At 47.4% G+C, this 19410-nt stretch overlaps 1 protein-coding gene across 1 annotated transcript in view; it reads left to right on the top strand.

Moving 5' to 3' along the window:
- The first annotated feature begins 8427 nt into the window (after window positions 1-8427).
- bmp6 (bone morphogenetic protein 6) overlaps window positions 8428-19410 on the top strand; it is a 37868-nt gene continuing 26885 nt past the window's right edge. Inside the window, exon 1 of the mRNA XM_037455799.2 lies at window positions 8428-9103. Within this exon, the coding sequence (XP_037311696.1) occupies window positions 8695-9103 (409 nt within the window). The 5' untranslated portion in view covers window positions 8428-8694. The remainder of the gene's footprint in view (window positions 9104-19410) is intronic.

Raw genomic sequence — 19410 nt, 5'->3', positions numbered from 1 at the left:
ACCTGTGGCTTCCTGTCCGGGGCCCCTCCGCCTCGCCGAGGAGGAAATGAGAAGGAGGAGATGGTTGCGTCACAGAAGTCTGGTATTAGTGTCTGCTGCTCGTTTGGATTTTGAGAGACCTGAATGAAAAACCACCGTGCTTACCTAATTCCCTGATGTTATTTTGGTTCTTTAGACCAGAGGAACATTGCAAAGCAAAAAAAAGAAAAAAGAAGTTGGCACCGGAAAAGGAAAGCTAAAATAGTTTGGTAATTCTTTTTCTTTGAATGGTGAGTCTAAATCAGGCGAGCACCGGCGTGGGTAAGGATCGCCGTGTAGTACTCCGCTGATTTCCTTGTTTGAAGTGGGGACCCCTCAAACACACACACACGGGCACACGCACGGCAATCAGTCACGTCGGTGTCTCCGTCCTTTTTGGTCTTCACGGTTTCAAGCTCCGTCTCTACCGGGACGAGGAACCGACGAAGAGTGCCAAATATAGAGAAGCCACATGTTGAATGGAAGTCAAACCTCCATCCAAAGCTGACATAACAGCGGCCAATTCAAACACCCGCTCAGTCAGTTTGAAACTGAGTGACATCGTCCAGTGATTACATCATCTGGCCTCAAAACCGGCAGGCTTTTCCATCAAGGATTGAGTCGCAACATCCTTTGTGGATAAATTGATTGGAAAGATATGGGCCAACGATTAATGTTAATCTGAAGATACCACGTCGAGAATGAATATTGAAACGTGCTTGTGCTGGGTGATATAAAGTTGATGCATTCCTACAGACTAAATATCGACTCAGACTTTGGATATCGGAATGTGGCAAAAGCGTCCCCCGTTTTTCTGCATATTTTTCTGAGTATCATATGTCCTCTGCTGTCTTCATGGTTGAAGGCCCCTCTTGCAGCCTTGGTGGTCTCGTATAATGGGGCTCTGCAAACTAAATAATACACAGCGTTAACTCCGTGGGCTAAATACATGGATCAGTTAACTGTGTCTGACCACGCCCAATGCAGCTATTTGCCTCCATTGCTACTGAGGATTCAAAGTCTCCGATTGAAGGTCTGCTCTTTCGTCTCTGTCCATTTTAAGTCTGGTGTTGTCCGGAAACCGTTAATCCACATCAGACTTAATCGCATTGCCCTCATGGGAGGCCATTGTAGTGTGTTTTTCTTTGATGTGGTGCAGATACCAGCAGCACCAGCAGCAAAGCACAACACCTCAGTGTGTCGGGTTTCACACTCGGTTCTCAGGCTTCATGTGGCGGTAGTTGCTGGATGTGATCTCCTCCCATCGGACTTGGTTCCAATATCGTGGAGATAAAATCCGACTTTTACATTTGGACCTCCCAACTTCACAGGGAGGTCAGAGGTCAGCGACAGAGCGGAAGTCTTCTAGCTGGTAGGAATTCGGCAAAGGGAAGGATGGCTGCCGTTGCTACCTAATTTGATGATACCTTCTAAATAATGCTCGTAATATAAAGACCGATGCTTTAGTTTAAACACACAGATTAACCTCTTTCGAGTGTTGACTTGCCACTATTTTTTAGCAAAGGAAACTGCTGACATTATGTTATGTCTTTATTAAAAAAAGAAAAGAAAACTGCTTTTCAAAAGGCCATTTTGGTTTACACGTGGTAAACAAATGTCACTGAAAGAATCTCTCTAGAAATTATTTCAATGTCAAAGGTCATTCACGTGGATGCTGATTGAGGATAGTAGGAACCAAAATACCTCAGACCCATGTGTCTCACTGAGCCCGTTTGTGATGACTCACATAAAATCTGGGACCTCAGACACATCATGTCAAACTCTGTAAGCAAGTAGATAAAATACAAGGTTCCCTCCTTCACGTCAGTAAGATAAGCTGTTATGGCCCCGCGAGGCAGGAAGAGAACCAGCTCTTAGATTTAGTTATTAAACAATAGGCTCTGCTGACTCGCACTCAACCTTGTTAATAACAAGCCGCAGTCTCGACAGTCTCTTATCTGCTCTGAACAAGGCGGCAGAGGGCCTTTCCGAACGTGAATCTTGTTACTGAAAAAACACAATGAAAAGTCCAGACCTTTGTTAGGCGGACGCTATCTGATTATCTCGTGTCAGGATCACTGCCAAACGTTCTTTTCCTCTGTGAAACTCGGAATAGGGGATCAGAAAGCGCCGCTCTCCGCCTCAGCCGTCGGCCTTTTAAAGCCAAACATGCCTCTTGAGTTAAAAGTGCTTTCGGCGAGTGTCTTTCCAAGCTCTCATGCTCCCATTCATGTGGCACAAAGCATCACAGACTGAACTGTCGGACGGGGAGCACGGGGGGGGGTGGGGGGTGGAGGTGCTGGAGACGAGTGGCGTGGATAAGAAGGGAGATCCTTCCGGTTGCTGATAGCGATGGTGCCAACAGCAGCACCAAAGACAGACAGACAGACTGGAGGTCGACCTGGCTCTTTATCTGTCCCCGGTAGAGTCAGCCTCCGTCTTCCTCCCGCTGCTTTCTGGCCTCCTGTCTCTTTGTCATTGATTTTCGCTTCCTCTTTCTGTCTTTTACTGTAATCCAGGGTGATAGGACTGGACACCACACGGAGAAGCTCTCTGCATGAATCCACCATCTGTTGCTGAGGGCTACAGCAATTATAACAGATTAAATAGATGGCATAAAGCAATGGCAAGATTGTAGAAATGGCTAAAATGATGATACAATTATTTGAATGGACAAAAATAGTTAAAACAACTAGCTAGACTTATTTTTCAAATGGTTAAAAAAGGAAGTAATTGAAACATGTTTAAATATATAGCTAAAAGCGTAATAACAGTTTAAATAACAGTTTAAATAACAAAAAATAGTTGGCTATATTTTGAAATATCATTTATTAATCTAAAATTCATGGATATGTTGTTCAAATACAACTGTTAAATAACTAAGACTGTGATGAATGAGCCAGTTTAATCTGATTAGGGCTGTGGGTGCACATCAGACAAAGGTTGAGATCCCCTGTACGGAGGATTGTGTGTGTGTGGGTGCATGTGTGTGTAGTGACATGTGGTGCAAGACAAAGCTCCGCGGAGCAAAACCGGCTGAAAATACTCTCCGCTGTTGCCTCAGTAAATATTGAAAAGACCTTGAACCTCTCTCTCACACACACACACACACACACACACACACACACACCTGCGCTGTGAGGGTCTGTGCTATTCTTCCAGTGGAGATGCAGCAATGGGAATTCGGCTGTCACTTAAGCGCCATTTCATCAGCGGAACAAGTTTGGCTGGGATACACTCCTGTAAGCTGTTCAGAAATGTAGTTTTTGCCTCCCCCACCAAACCCCGTTCGTCTGTCCGTCAGAGTGTGTCTGAACCAGGACCGAGCCCCCCGGACGCCTTCATTCCATGTATTCCTTTTTAATTCATTTGACCGGCTCGGAGAGAGAGAGAGAGAGAGAGAGAGAGTGGGCGTATCAATAGAATCACAGTATTTCCACGACGCCCTGCAGAATGAAAGAGAAAAGAAATAAAAACCCCTGAAAGCCAGCAAGATGATTTGGGGTTATGAAAACATGTCCGACACATGTGCTCTCAATAAGGGGCGGTCAAATAGAATCAGCGATTTGGAGGAATTAGGGAGTTGGGATTGTGGCGTGGAACTTGGGAGCGCTCAACGGTAGAAAGCAGCTCACTTCCAGCTGGTGCTCTTTAGAAATTAGGCCAGATGCCAGAGGCTTACCATACCTTGCAGAGTACGCTCTGGTTTCTCCCTCCTACGCCGCTTTTCTCCGCTGTGCACTCGGTAATAATGTAAATGTGTCCGGGGGGACTGCGAGTGAGGAGGGGTTTTTGAGTTTTCACGTTCTGACTGCAGGACAGAAAGCAGAGTTACACTTAAGGAGTGAAACGGTTCCCCCGATAGCTGTAACCTAGATTAATGCCAGCAATATATTACGTATTATGCGTTTTTTTGGCAGTTTTCACACAACTGTAAGCGTCCTGGGCTCAAAACTCTGGTAAAATGGGCTGCGTTTCCTTTCACCTTTTTTGCCTGAAGTGGATTCAGCCAACCCAAAAATGCCCCAAATCAAGAACTCAGACAGCTTAGCTCTTCATCTCGATAAAAGAAGAATACATACTAGTGGAATAAAAGATTATAATAATAATAGTCCCAGTGCATTCAGTCGAGATGCATCGGACTGATTCAACGTCCACCAAAGACGTATTCATTACTGAACTAATCATCCCATCTTCTGACTGGACGACCGATTGGAGCCCACAACTTTTCAGAAACGGTCTTGTCAGTAAGATCAACAGCGAATCTGTTTTCTTAATTTCAACGCCACGCCGAAGCCAAAACTCACCTTCAGCCCTCCCCTCCTCTCACTCCGTCAAGCAGCAGTCGGATAAAGTATTGCTCTCATTTCAATACAGCATTTCCTATTAATGCATAATGAACGCTGTAATGGCAAAATATAATGATGGCATAATGTTTTATTAGATTAATGTCTAAAACCAATCGTGACTTTAATTCTGAGGAAGTTCCAAGACACCAGCTGTGTGGGAACTATCTGAGCAGAAGAATCTCAGAGCACCTCTCCTCTTTGAATCCATTTGTCTTTGCATAACACGGCTGTTGCAAACTCTTTAGCATAACAAAACCAAGGTGTTAACCCCGCCAATGTATAAATATAGCCGTGTTCCTCTCAAACATTAAGAAGAAGCTTGCCACTGCCTGTCAATGTATAGCTGTTGCAGACCTCTTCTTCCTTGCAAGAAATAAACGGAAAATACAACTTTGATTCACAAGAGACTTTACAACTGATTCCCGATTGCATGAGAAAATCTTCCACAACAACGCTCCTGTATCCTTAAAATAAAAAATAAAAAGCCTTTCCGTGTCTCTCTCTCGCTCTTTAGATGTTGAAAAGAGATTAGCCTAATTCTTTTAGGAAGTTCCTCTTCCCACAGTCAAGCCTGGGCCTAATTGGGCTCTGTGAGGGATGAGGGATCACTTAGCTCTGGTTTAACATCAGAAGCGAGCGAATAAGTAGCAGCTCACCAACACATACACACAGGGCATCAAAGTGTGGCATCATGAGGCGTAGTTCTTTCCATAGGACTGATTTGGGATATTACCCAGCGCTTTCATGTGGGTGAGGAAGCAGAGCGGAAGCAGCCGGGAAGGGCCGGCGATACGGTTTTAATAATCCGAAAAACACTTTGAACACTTATTTGCTGATTAACCCGTTATCATTTGCAACGTTATGCAGAGAAGATTCGCTTCTGCAGAGCCAATCACTGCTGATCCGTTAGAAGCTGCCGCAGCGCTCCCTCCCTCACACCGGTACATTTGTCACATGACGGCTTCATATGGCATACAGTACGCACAATATGATGGAAAATTACGGAAATATTGTTTCACTGATATAGACTTTAGGGTTTTTTGAGATTTAATAATGAAGCATGTCAGACATGAGACGTCATTTGTGATCCATTACAGTTACATTTTTTTCAATGTTGATTTCCTTACTAAAAAGATAATGCACACTAGAAAGTCATATAGACCGGTGTGTCAGATAGAAAAATGTGAATAAGGATAAAACTGCACAATGTTTGTTCACTTTTTTAAAGGTAAAATATAATGCTATGGGTTAGTATAAATATAATAATATATATTATACTGTTTCTGACATTTGGCAAAGCTAACTGTAATTTAAGCAGTGTGTTAAATCCACAATTTGCAATCGTTGTCAGGAAGCTTCATGTTTCCCATAGAAACGCATGTACAGCTGTAGAGGGCTCCATCAGTCTACACCAAAACTAGGTTTAACCCCTGCTGATTGAACAAAACGCACTTTGTCTGTGAATTACAAATATGTCGTTTGAAGAAATGGTCCCGCACCTTTTTTCATTCATTTTTTTTTGTTCCATAGTGGATCATGAAGGAGCATCAGCAGATATCAGAAGACGGGGAAGGCTGCACAACAAAACGAATCCGTCACAAAAGATTATATCAAAAGAACGAAACCTGCAGCAGCTGCCATTTTTGCTTTGAAGAACACCTGATTACTGGGATAAGACGTGTGTTCGTGTGACCCGGTAACCGGCGCAATATGCTTTAATTACTGCAGAAGACTCAGCACCTCTTGTCAGATCTGTGCCAGGTGTAAACATTCCTGTGTTTTCGGAGCACGCTTCGCCCTCACTTTGCGTGTTGGACAGGCGCGTGCAGATAGAGCCTCAGCACGCGTACAAGGATCTCCCCGTGTGCGGCTTCAATGCTCTTTGGTCAAAAATGTCTTACAGGAGGGCTGGAAAGGAGGAAAAACCAAGATGTATGGATAGATTTGTGTGTGCGTGCGCGAAAGAGAGCGATTCAGGCAGACAAAGACCTCATTAGGTCTAGGAGGTGTCCTGTCTAGACAGTGTGATGACAGGACACAGAACCTCTGTTTAATGTTTCCTCCTCCTCCCTCTACTTCCAATTCACCCGCCGAACACACACACACACACATCACCTGCTCTGCCTCCGGGGATGTGCGCACACGCACACAGACGTACACGCACAGTTGCTTAATGTCAAGTAAAATGTTAACGACAGTATTGAGTATTAAGCGCCTTTAAAAAAAGAAAAGGCTCATCATAGGAATTTTATCTTGCAACGGAGAGCACCAGATGCTTTAGAGCTGGTTTGTGTTTGTTTAATATGACACATACCCAAAGTTAATGACCCATCAAGTGTTTAAAACATTAACTAACTCGCATGAAGTGGTAAGAATCCCTGATTTCCTTTCATTGTTTTGAGGAGACTCACTGTTCGTTGTGTCATTGGCAATGAAACCTAAATCTGTTTTATACCATGAACACGCTTTCATTTCGAGTCCAAGAAAAAACTAAAGAATGTGATCAATGAAGAGCTGGTTCTCGGTGAGGACGTCTTCAGCCTTGGTTCTGTTATTTTAATACACTATGTAGTTTAGTTTGAGCTCTTCGTTGCACCTCTAATATACACACACACAGACACAGGCACGATACTGTCTTAAACAATATCCAAGTCTTTACACTTTCTGCAGCAGAAAAAACATTTAAAAATCTAAATATTGTCTTGTATTGAGTGTCCTATTAAATGGTAGCATGTGATATTAATCAAGTCAATGCTGATGAATACAAACACCAGCATTGTAACATAGACAGAATTGTATTGAAAACTATTTTGAGATTTGGTTTATTAGACTGATGCACCGGTGCAAAGTGCTGCATTTAGTCAGAATGCCATAAATGTGTGTGTGAGTGTGTGTGTGTGTGTGTGTGTGTGTGTGTGTGTGGTATGTGCACCTTTGATGCTGCTTCTCACTCTTCACATGCAGATAAGATAGCAGCAGCAGCAGTAGCAGGGATGCCAAGAGATAGGACACCTTTGGACCTTATCACCAGGACCATCACGTCTGAAGGGGCCACGAAGACATAACACAGGTTAGGGGGTAAAGGAATGATGGGTGGAAGAGGAAGGAGAGGGGGAAATGCGGATTGAAATGTCTCCTTCGATGTGTTGGCCATGTCCAGCTGTTCTCTGCTAGTACTATTGCAATTCTTAATTATCTTTAGCCCTAAAAGTATACAGCAGTTTACCATTTGGTGCCAAGATAACCATGAAGGGGCAGCTCTCACCTTGCAGCTGGTTTACTTTTGAAATGCCAAGTTGTACAACGAATTAGGCCAGGCAGCCTGCTTATTTGTGCAGTGTGTTTGAAGGAGATCCGATCGCTTCTTCCTCCTCTGCGCAGGTTGCTGTGCGTCATTGCTTGCTGTTTCCAACTCCATCGTCAGGGGTCGTGCCTCAACTCGGCAACATGTGTGCTGCTCCAGCGGGGTCGGAAACCACCTGGACTCTGGATGGGAGTCATGGTTGCAGGTCTGACAATTTCGTTGGAAGCGAGGACTTTTTTTTCTTTTTCTTTTTTTAAAGAGCGAGCATGATGTAATAAAGCGCAACGACGCTAGCGTTAAAGTGACCATGTATGAACAGGCTGGCTGGCACAGAGCTGTAAAACGCAGCAGGAGCATCGAGAGCAACACCAGTGCGAAGGAGACCAACTTTGCGTTTTGTTATGAAACGACGGACTGTTATTCTGCAGCGAACAAAATAGGATGTTGGGGTCGTCCTCGCAGCCCGCAGAGCTCCACCTCTGGCCAAGTGCGCACAGAGTGGGCGGTTTCCGAAAACGCACGCACACACTCACACGCACACGGACACGCGCGCGGATATTATGGACTGCAACCTGCTGATTCCTGTTAGAGCTTTGTCAGTGCGCAACGCTGCAACGTCGTACCTTTCTGGAGCGCATCCGCGCGAGTAAAATGGTTTCGGTCGGTGGACTTATTCTTTTATTTGTGAACATCCCGTCAAACGGCGCCGTTTGACCGACTTACCGGAGCGCCCGGAATAAAGTTTCTCATGGTACACTCTACCCCGAAGCAGCACAGCGCGCGACAGGAGTCAGAAATGAAAGCAGGAGCGACACCTTTTTGCGCATTTCTCTATAGGAAGTATTCCAAATGGCTTGATTCACAAGTCTTTTCACGCGTTTGATCTCTGGTTGGGACTGATTACTGCGCGCTTCGACGGACTTTTGGTTACCATTACGCCTTTTTATATATACATTTGGATAGGAGACTGCAGCTTCAAGAGAGACCCACTTGGGACAGCTGAGAACACAGCGGGGAAACACCATGAACAGCTGCTGGTTTGCGCTGGTCGGATTGTGGTGGACTGCGTATTACTGCATGTTCCTGGTGGCGGGGAGTAACTATTCACTGGATGGAAACAACGAGGTGCACCCGGGATTCATCCACCGGCGGCTGCGGACGCACGAGAAGAGGGAGATGCAGAAGGAGATCCTGTCCATCCTCGGGCTGCCGCACAGACCGAGACCGCATCCGTCACACGGGAAATACAACTCCGCTCCACTTTTCATGCTGGACTTATACAACACCATATCCAACGAGGAGAAGAGCCGGGTGGAGGGCATCGTGGACCGGTACGAACCCATGCAGACGACCCCGAGTCCTCCTCTTGCCACATATCAAGAAAGTGCCTTTCTAAATGACGCAGATATGGTCATGAGCTTCGTTAACCTTGGTAAGTTGGATGCATTTCGTATTTGTCGGGGATTTCTTGTGTGCGTCATTGCGCTCTCTGAGATCTTTTCGTTCTCACGTTGTTTTAACTATAAATGAAATGGATTGAACCGAGGGTGAACAGGTGGTTGGATTGGAGACTCGCTCTAAAAAATCGTTTACAACAAAACCATGTAAACCTTTTTTAAATGACGCATGGATCAGGACCAAACGTATCTTTTAATATGATTTCTTTTTTTCAATTTCACAATGAACCTCGAAGACACTTTTCATTTAAACACAAGGCGCTACAGACGCACCAGCACGCACGGTGCCCCGCAGCTCGTGGCGTGGACCCCACGGAGGCCACGCAGCCCACTCCCTCTCTCATCCGTGGGTTTTAACTAACTGAAGAGGTCGGTGTTGTTGCGCATTGATTTATCGTTACACGTCCGCTCTCCGGGTCGTTCGGCCCTCCTTCGGCTCATTTACGGGACCGAAACTCTGTGGTCAGTGCTGCTTTGCAATCTACTCCGTGATTTATGTCTTCGGAGGGGGAAAATAGAGCCTGTATCCTCAGCAAAGCCGTCCACCACCACCGCTGGTATTTGTGTATAAAGGACTATTCCTGCTGTTGACCTCCAGCGCAGCGACGTTGCGGTCTCCGTGCGTCAATCGCGTCGCGTTATTTGTGTTACTCCGGCAGATTCGTCTTTAATTAGCCCCGGGGACGATAAAGAGGGACACTTTAATCACAACGGGTTTGAAACATAAAAGCGCAAAAGCTTTCCCTCCATTAGCAGCCCCAGTGTTTACTGGGGGGACTCTAAACAAAGCGCCTGAAGATAAACAGAGGCGCTGGCCAACCAGGGGGCTTAAATCCAGACAGATTGTCATTCTTCTTGGGAACTATAGTCTTTGTCACGATGGGAGAAAGCATCCCCGCTGGAGACTTTTACTGGAACAGGAAGTCCTTGAAATATTGTGTACCCCACCTTTTAAACCATTCACTAGTGACTCACTACACGTTACAAATCAGAATGAAACAAATGTTCTTCCACTTATTGGTCCTCTGAGTGTTGATGTTGCAACACGTTGTGATGAAAACCAGATATCTCTGCGAGACCGTCGCTCTGGTCTGGTGTACCGTGGCCACTCCGCTGGCTTCTGTGTGGGTGTGCGAGGGTGGCGGCGGGGTGTTTGTGTGTCTGTGGTTCTGGTGTTCCTGCTCTGTGTCAGTTTGGGTTTATACTGCGTTGCTGCACATCTGGCTCCTGACTTTGATTAATCGCGTCCTGTGCATCTTTTGACGATTCCCTCAGATTTCTGCGGTGACTGGGGGATTAGGTTGCCATCCCTTCCAGCCGTACACGGAGTCCCAACCGCCCTGGAGGGGGGAGGGGGGCGGCTTCCTCCCCGAATGTGATTGTAATTAATGTCGGACAGGCCAAGGCTTTCCATCTGCTTTGCAAATAAAGCCTCGCACGACTACTGTGTGTCATCGCCGTCCGATTGGTTTTTAATGCGTCTCCAGCTCGATTGGGCGATTTTTGAAAAGCTGTAGCATAAAGAGGCCCAACAACCCTCCTGGGTGGTCCTTCTTGTTTCTAAACCAGCCTAAAAATCTGGATATCATGTGTGGCTGAAGTGAAGCTACAAATTAGAATCAAGATAAATGAAAAGAAGAAAAGCAAAGAAGACAAACAATGTGTCAGAAGCGATGAAAAATGTGGCCCAGGATTAACAGACCGAGCCGAAAGCAGATTTATTCACAGAGAGGCACCTTCACGGCGGGATATGTGTTTGCGAAAGCAAATCAGGGCATGAAGTCAGGAGCGGCTCCGCTCACACTGACGATCTGATTTAGAGTCGTCTTTCTTACATCGGCAAGTCCTCCCCGGGTGTAGATGCGATCGTCTCAGACCCGAAGCGGACCCACGGCATGTTAGCTGCGGCGCGAACTGATGTCTCTCGCAGCCAGCTGCAGCACAGATAGAGAGCTCATCTTCTGAGGGGATCCTCTTGGGCTTTGGGTAGATTTAAGAGCATCCCCCCCCCCACTCCGCCGTCCCAACCTTTGCGTGATTGATGTGGCCCTCTTGTCCCGTCATCCATTCTCCTCGGCCTTTATCACTTATTCTGAACAAGCCATTGAGAAGAAATGAAAGAAAGAAAAAGAAAAGGAAAAAAGAGCTGAGCAAAGTGGTGGAAAACTTTGCATAGTGGGATGAGAAGCATATTTTCCAACTCCCCTTTTCATCTTCATTCCTTGGAAAGCACGTGCATCACTGTTTGCCTTGCGGACGTCCTGCTTTCCACTGAGGTCTAGTGAAGTGACACTCTGTGCCCAGTGACCCGTGCTGTGTGACGCTCTGCGGCTCCCGCCGGGTCCTGCTGCACAGCGGGGTGTCGCCCTCTGCCAAAGGTCACACCTCTAGTAGCACCGCAGAGATGTTTTTCCCACTGACGAGTCAGACAAGAAGACAGCGAGCTGTGAACATGGATGTAAGCGTCACCGCAGGTAGTTCCAGATACGGTACGCTGGATTAAAATGTACCCTTTAAATACAAGAAAACCTTCAGACATGGAGTCATTTAAAAACAGATCCGCTTTAAAGAGTCATGTAGTTTAGCATATGTGCCGAAAAGCCAAAGAACTCCATTGCAGGAGAACCCAGTTGAGACGTACTTACGGGGGAAAGGGTTGCTCTTCCCTTCTCGGAGGCCGGTCACTGGTCACAGACCTTCTATAAATCTCTCACACAGTAATATATTGTTGAGTGACGGGGGGAGACACTGACCAATATTGGTAAGGAGCATCTCTGGTGGAAACCAAATACAAGAAGTCAGCGCTCACTCAATTAATGAGACACGTTGCTGAGCAAATATCTGCAGCCACTGTGAGGGCAGTGATGGCCTTCAGGGGAAAATGAGCTATTCCTATCGGGTTTAGTCTCTGTGGTCGAGCGCGTGGTTCTGGTGAGTCAAGGATGCACAGAAATGGCTTTGGTTTCATGGTTTTCAGAACAGGAAGTCCAAATGTTGTTGCTGTGTCATCTGCATTTAGCTGTGACGACTTTGCTTCGCCGTTGCCGGGCAGACAGGTGCGGCGGCCTCTCTGAGCTCGGCTTGGCTCCTGTTGCATGTTTGCTCCACCATCCTTTTCTGTTTGTCCAACGGGTCCCATAATAATCCAAGGAAATCCATTCATAGATTTAAAGTAGCTTTAGAGTAGCAGTTTGAAATGCCCTTTTGTCTCTACGGTAAGCTCGACCCCGACCTCCTGTTTTCTATTTGCACACAAACGTGTCTGTCGTTGAGAAGATGGTCGAATGAACCGTAAGCAGTTCGGTACCGACTGAAAGGCTTTGGAGTTCAATAGTACAATTTATTCAATGTATGTCCAATCACACCAAGGCGCATGAGGTGGCTATGAAGTTATTGCCGCCCATTTTAAGACCGTTCGGGAGTCAAATCACACCCGCCTCACGCAAAATGTTGTGGGAATATTTTCTGCTTTGGTCGGCTCGTCTGTCATCATGACTGCTCTCCTTTTCTTTTTCTTCTTCTGCTGCCGCTCTCCGTCTCTGCACACCCCATTGCATAGCTATTGCTGGGCTGTCACTTTGCCTCTTACCTAAGTCAACAGCCAAGCTTTCTACTAGTCTACCTCCAGCACTTTAAAGGCATACAAGCCCCAAAAAGCTTTAAGAAGTGGGTTTTAGTGAGATTAGCCGGGTACAGACTGCTCAAGGCTTACTCTGAAATGCAATGCCCCTGTAAAGCGTCTGTTTTCCTTGTCTTATGATGCCTGGATACATTTCTCAGCGTCTTAGCCCAGGTAAGCCACTTCCTTTGCTGCGAAACGTGTCCCAAAGCCCCCAGCATGATCAAATAATGAGTTGGCTTCGATCAAAGAGTCAGTTGTTCGAAGCAGAAAGGGAGCTTTGGAAAAGTTTCTCTAAACCGTCTCGAAACACTTCCTGCAAAGCCTCAGAAACCCGACACAGAGCAGAAGAGAGGACCACCCGTCACTGCACCTCGACTTCCAACATACCGTAAACAATATTAGCCAGAAGTTAAGCGAGGAATTCAAGATATGCTGCAGCGGACTAAAGTAGACATAAACTTGGCGCCAGAAACCTTCCTGCAATAGTGAGAAAAGTAAGATTAACTAACTAAAAAACCCCTCTGTTTGTTTTCATCTGTTTACAGTATCCGATATGTCACCGCCGCTCCGAGCCTGAACTGATGTTCAGGAACGGCCCAACGCACACAAACAATGCTGGTCGCCGAGTTCCAATGTTTTAGAGTGCTTCCTTTTTCTCATGTTTGGATTGTATTGGTTGTCAAACTCTTTGGCAGCACACGCATCATCTCGTCTCGGCCCGATCGTGTGTTTTCCAGTGCAGCTGCACGTCCTGAAGGACGAGGTGTGACATGACGGCTCTATTGTTCTGCCGGTCTGCATGAGTATGTGCACGAGTCCTGTCAGAATTCTCCTCGGTAGGTGGAGGAGTTGACGCAGCTCACCTTTTTGCTGCATAGATGGAGATGTGTACACACACACACACACACACGGGTTGGTTGACCTTAGGGTGAGCAGATAGCCATTTAAAACGCAGCATTCCATTTACACTTGAAGTCGTCTCTGTCACACACCCTGCTTTTAACATCCAGCTACGCACACATGCCTCCTCCGCCCACCCACCCCGATGATATCTCCCCCCTCTCACGCTCAGAGCTCTCCAACTGGACGAGATGGCATCTGAGATTGGGGAGGCCGGGCAGGGGGGGGGACTGGCTGGCTGGCTAAGTACAGAGATTACACGTCTCGCCTTGTTTGTTCTTCTCTGTCCTCGTTGCTCCTCCCGCCCTGTCTCGCATCTTCGTTTGGACATTCCAGTTGGGGAGCGATAGCGGCCGGCGGGATGGAGGAGTGTGACGAGATAAGGAGGTGAAGTGCGGCACACTCGCGGCTGGTAACGATCTATCGACCGGAGCAGATAACCCCCGGCGGAACATCTGATATGGGCCCGCCGCTCCCATTTATCACCTTTGGGTGCAGGCGCGGCGGAATTTGCTGCGCGAGTTCTGCCGTGCTTCGAACAGGACGGGGGGGCAGAGCTTCACTGTACTCTCACAAATCTGTTCTGCTTTCGGCTCCACGTATCTCTTTCCCTCACGTCAGATCACTGCCGTGGACCTCCAGGAGAAGTGTGGCCCGCTGATAAGAAACAGGTTGATACGAAGGCCTCCTCCGGGAGCTCGTGTGAACCGACGGCTCAGTGTGAGACGAATTGATCACGGTGTGGTTCTCGTGGTTCAAATCAAAGATTTAAAGGATTTTCCAGACTAAAAAAAAAAGGAGTGAAGAAGCTATTTGTATATGGCGCAAAGCTGATGGTGGCAGCTGTCGAAACCAAATTTTGGTTCCGATACAAAAGCACCCACGGAAATGAGCAACTTATTCAAGAGGGTTTTAGGTACACCTGTCCAACTGCTCGTTAACACTTAATTTCTAAGCAGCCAATCACATGGCGGCAACTCGGTGCATTTAGGCATGTAGACATTGTCAAGACAATCTCCTGCAGTTCAAACCGAGCATCAGTATGCTGAAGAAAGGTGATTTGAGTGACTTTGAACGTGGCATGATTGTTGGTGCCAGAAGGGCTGGTCTGAGTATTTCAGAAACTGCTAATCTACTGGGATTTTCACGCACAACCATCTCTAGGGTTTACAGAGAATGGTCCGAAAAAGAAAAAACATCCAGTGAGCGGCAGTTCTGTGGGCGGAAATGCCTTGTTGATGCCAGAGGTCAGAGGAGAATGGCCAGACTGGTTCGAGCTGATAGAAGGGCAACAGTGACTCAAATAACCACCCGTTACAACCAAGGTGGGCATAAGAGCATCTCTGAACGCACAGTACGTCGAACTTTGAGGCAGATGGGCTACAGCAGCAGAAGACCACACCGGGTGCCACTCCTTTCAGCTAAGAACAGGAAACTGAGGCTACAATTTGCACAAGCTCATCGAAATTGGACAATAGAAGATTGGAAAAACATTGCCTGGTCTGATGAGTCTCGATTTCTGCTGCGACATTCGGATGGTAGGGTCAGAATTTGGCGTCTACAACATGAAAGCATGGATCCATCCTGCCTTGTATCAACGGTTCAGGCTGGTGGTGGTGGTGTCATGGTGTGGGGAATATTTTCTTGGCACTCTTTGGGCCCCTTGGTACCAATTGAGCATCGTTGCAACGCCACAGCCTACCTGAGTATTGTTGCTGACCATGTCCATCCCTTTATGACCACAATGTACCCAACTTCTGATGGCTACTTTCAGCAGGATAATGCGCCATGTCATAAAGCTGGAATCATCTCAGACTGGTTTCTTGAACATGACAATGAGTTCGCTGTACTCAAATGGCCTCCACAATCACCAGATCTCAATCCAATAGAGCATCTTTGGGATGTGGTGGAGCGGGAGATTCGCATCATGGATGTGCAGCCGACAAATCTGCGGCAACTGTGTGATGCCATCATGTCAATATGGACCAAACTCCCTGAGGAATGCTTCCAGCACCTTGTTGAATCTATGCCACGAAGAATTGAGGCAGTTCTGAAGGCAAAAGTGGGTCCAACCCGTTACTAGCATGGGGTACCTAATAAAGTGGCCGGTGAGTGTATATCGGAGGCTGAAATGTATGAAAGTCTGTGAATTCAGCATCAAATTTCCATTAAAGTAGATTTTAAAGACTAATATTTCCACATCAGTTCGGGGCATCATGACTTTTCACTGCGTAGTTTGCACAAAGCTCTACAGCAAGCGTCGTAATTCTGCATGCGCGTTTAGTGATCGTTGTAACCGTATGAGTCCGTATGAGTCCGTACGTGTGCTGCTGAGTGTGTGGTTATGTTCCCAAAACCAGGCGGAAAAGAGAGTCTGTTTACTCCGGCATGTCTCTTTCCTGCTAAAAGCACGCTAAAGCTGTCAGCCTTTGTCTTGTGTTTAACTGTCAAGTTAAGGCCACACAGAGGAGATCATTAACCTAGAATTAGTGTGTGTGTGTTGTGTGTGTATGAGGCTGTGTTTGTATGTGTGAAAGAGAGAAACAGTAAAAGAAACAGAGAGGCAAAAGATGCAAACAAATGTGTTTCTTTATTTCAATTGCTGTATTTCCCCCAGAACACTGATTAACCGAAGCCACATAACCCATTCTGTGGAAAGTTGAACACCCCTGTTCACACTGTGTTTGAGTTTAGGCGCATGTGATTAGGTTTGAAGTGACTGTAAAAACAAAATATAGGATGCTACAGGAAAGTAGGATGCATCCATGTAAACTGCATCAACACAAGCGGTAGAGCAGCTCTGAATCAACACACACTCGTTCTGCTTGAACCCGACATTCATCTTTGGTTTAATATTAGTCACATAATCGCCTGCAGTTTTCCAGCTGCGCAGCAGTTATAAATAGCACCTGTGAACCATTTGCCACTGAAAACACAGCTCAAAGTAAGAAGAGGGAGAAGGTACCAACTTTGGTTTCTGATTCAAGGATCATGGAGGGAATCCTTAATGCAAAAAACCTTTTAAATAAATAAAAGTTTAGTTAGTTTTCTCACATTAAACATACATAGGACTTGTTTGCAGAGTTCCACAGTACAGGACCCCCTTTTGTTTTCGCTATGTCTTTGGAATTTCTGGTTCGTCGCAGTGTTAAAAAAGGTTGTGAACCTGTGAACCGCTGAACTCCGCAGCCGCCGTGTCCTCTCGTGCCCGGCCAACTCCATCCGTTATCGTAATGTCACATTCTTCTGTGACACCAGAAAGCCCACAGGGAGTAGGGAGGAGAGAGAGAGAGAGAGAGATTGATTTTGAAAAAACCTTTATTTTTACATTAACTAATAACAATATGTATACAAATTAGACAGGTATATAATATAAAATTTATCTAGTAATCAGTTTGGACGATCTGTACTCCGCCGCACTCCTCCAGCATCTATTTGTCCGCGGGTCGCCCCGCACACGATCCTCCTCAGCCAGGCTGACGCCTCACTCTGTCCCGGTTGTGCTCCCCCCTTCTCTGTTGAGCTTGAGGAGGAGCTTCCTCAGCCTGAAGACCTCCTGTTGGGTGAAGTCTCCTGCGCCCTTCTTCGTACTGCCGTGTCGGGCGGAGCGAGCAAAGTTCTCCAGATCGGAGAAGTACTCCTCCAGCTTCACTCCCCTCTCGTTCTTGGTGAGATGCAGGAACTCCTTCACCTGCCCCACCCCGTACCTCCTGGAGACCGTCCCACCTGAGGAGACACTGATGGAGGAGCCCCACTCCGAAGAGGAGTCGGACTCCCCACCCCCCGCCTCCCCTCTGCTCGACAACCCTCCCCTCTTTGCCTGAGAGCCTCCTCTACTGGCCCTCGTCTTTCTCTTCAGGTGGGGGACCTTAAAGCCCACCCCCCCTCTTCCATCTCCTCCTCGCTGTCGGAGACCCCCCTCTCACGAACGGGCGACCCCCGAACTCCTTCACCATGGTTCTCCCGACTCACCCCACTCGTCCCCTCTTTCATACGGTCACACACGAGACTCGCCCACTGGGCTGCATTCACCTCCCCATTCACACCTACATTCACCCCCTCCCTCCCGTGATCGATCAGCTGGGCTTCGCCCATCCCCTTCCCCACCTGACTGACCGGTTGGGCCCCACTCACCCCTTCACCTGACTCCCCGCCGGCCTTCTGAGCCCCACTCACCCCTTCACCTGACTCCCCACCGACCTTCTGAGTCCCACTCACCCCTTCACCTGACTCCTCACCGACCTGCTGGGCCTCACCAGCCCCCCCTTCCTCCCTAGCACCCCCGGCACCCTCCCGATTCTGGTTCTGAGAGGAGGGAGTCTTCACTGGGCAAGACCTCGCCAGGTGTCCCTCTCCACCACACCGGAAACACCTCCCATCGTCCGATGTGGCGAACATGACATAGTCGAACCCCTCGATCCTCACCTTGATCACCAGGTTGAGAGCCTGGGTCTTGGTGAGGACCATGTGGAGCTGTCTCCTGTGAGACACCACATGTCTCAGCAGAGGAGACCTGCAACCTGAGGACACCTTCCTCATTTGGGACACCACCGTCCCGTGCTTCACCAACTCGCCGAGCAGCGCATCGTCCGGTACGAACGGCGGAACGTTCGACACCGTGACTCTGACCGCCGGCTCGGCGAGAGGCAGCACGGGAACGAGGGTGCCGTGCACCACCACGCCGCTCGCCACCACCTTGCGCGCCTTCTCTATGCTGTCCACGAAAATGACCACCGCGTGGTTCATCCGTGCAGCGGACTTCACGCTCCCGTGACCCACCAACCCCCCCACGGCCAAGCCACAGTCCTCCACGGAACACGCGAAGCACGGCGCGAGCTTCACGCCGTGCTTCCGCGTTAGCCCCCGCGAGGTTCATCTGTGCGTGCTGCACGCCGATCGGCACAAACTAAGACCGACAGAAAACAAAAATCACACACACACAATCACACCATAAAAACTCGTAAATAAACGAAATTCCAGCTCAAACGGTCACAATCAAACAATTCACCTCACGCTCCGCTCACTCCGCACTGCTTCCACTCAGAGAGAGAGAGAGAGAGAGAGAGAGAGAGAGAGACCAAGTGGATGCTTGAGAGGTGAGAAACTCACAGATGAAAGGTGATTTAAAGCCTTTGGTGACCTTGACAGAACAGCGGAAGGAGGGTGTGTTTGTCTGTATTTAATAGTCATGAGAAGTAGAATCTTGTCCTAGAAGCAATGCTCCGACCCATCGGTCCTTACGCAAATATCTCAACAGCCATCGGATGGATTGCCGTGATATTTCACACAGGCCTTTAGTAAAAGAGGGTGTTTCCGACCGACCTTTGCTCAGAATCGCAGGGAGGTTGATAAGTTCAGTTTTTAAAGAAAAAAATAAACCAACACTGCACGGACTAGTTTGTTGAAAATGTTTCTGTGACCGGACCTATTTGTTTGTGTACATGTTGTGATTTCCTTTTCAGGTCAGATGTGAATCGATTGAAACAAGGCCGATGTGTTAAATCGTTTGGAAAATGGGGTCTTGAATGGGAGATTTATTGTGGCTGCACCCCATTTTGGTTCAGTTGTGGTGGTGTTTTTTTATCCGCATTTATCAAAGTTTATTATATGCACCTGTGCTAGAGCCGCCATTTGTCCAGTTATTCGTACAAATTAGAAAAATACACCAGTGTAAAACAACTTGGACCCGATAAAGTGGATCAACAATAGCTGTTTATTTGACAGTGATGAGTGTGACTGGGTGCAGTTTACCCCAAAGGT

The sequence above is a fragment of the Pungitius pungitius genome, chromosome 19 (assembly GCF_949316345.1).
Source record: "Pungitius pungitius chromosome 19, fPunPun2.1, whole genome shotgun sequence".
In the NCBI taxonomy this organism is placed as follows: domain Eukaryota; kingdom Metazoa; phylum Chordata; class Actinopteri; order Perciformes; family Gasterosteidae; genus Pungitius; species Pungitius pungitius.
Note: the sequence above shows the minus strand (reverse complement) of the source record. Positions and strands in the feature narration are given on the sequence as shown.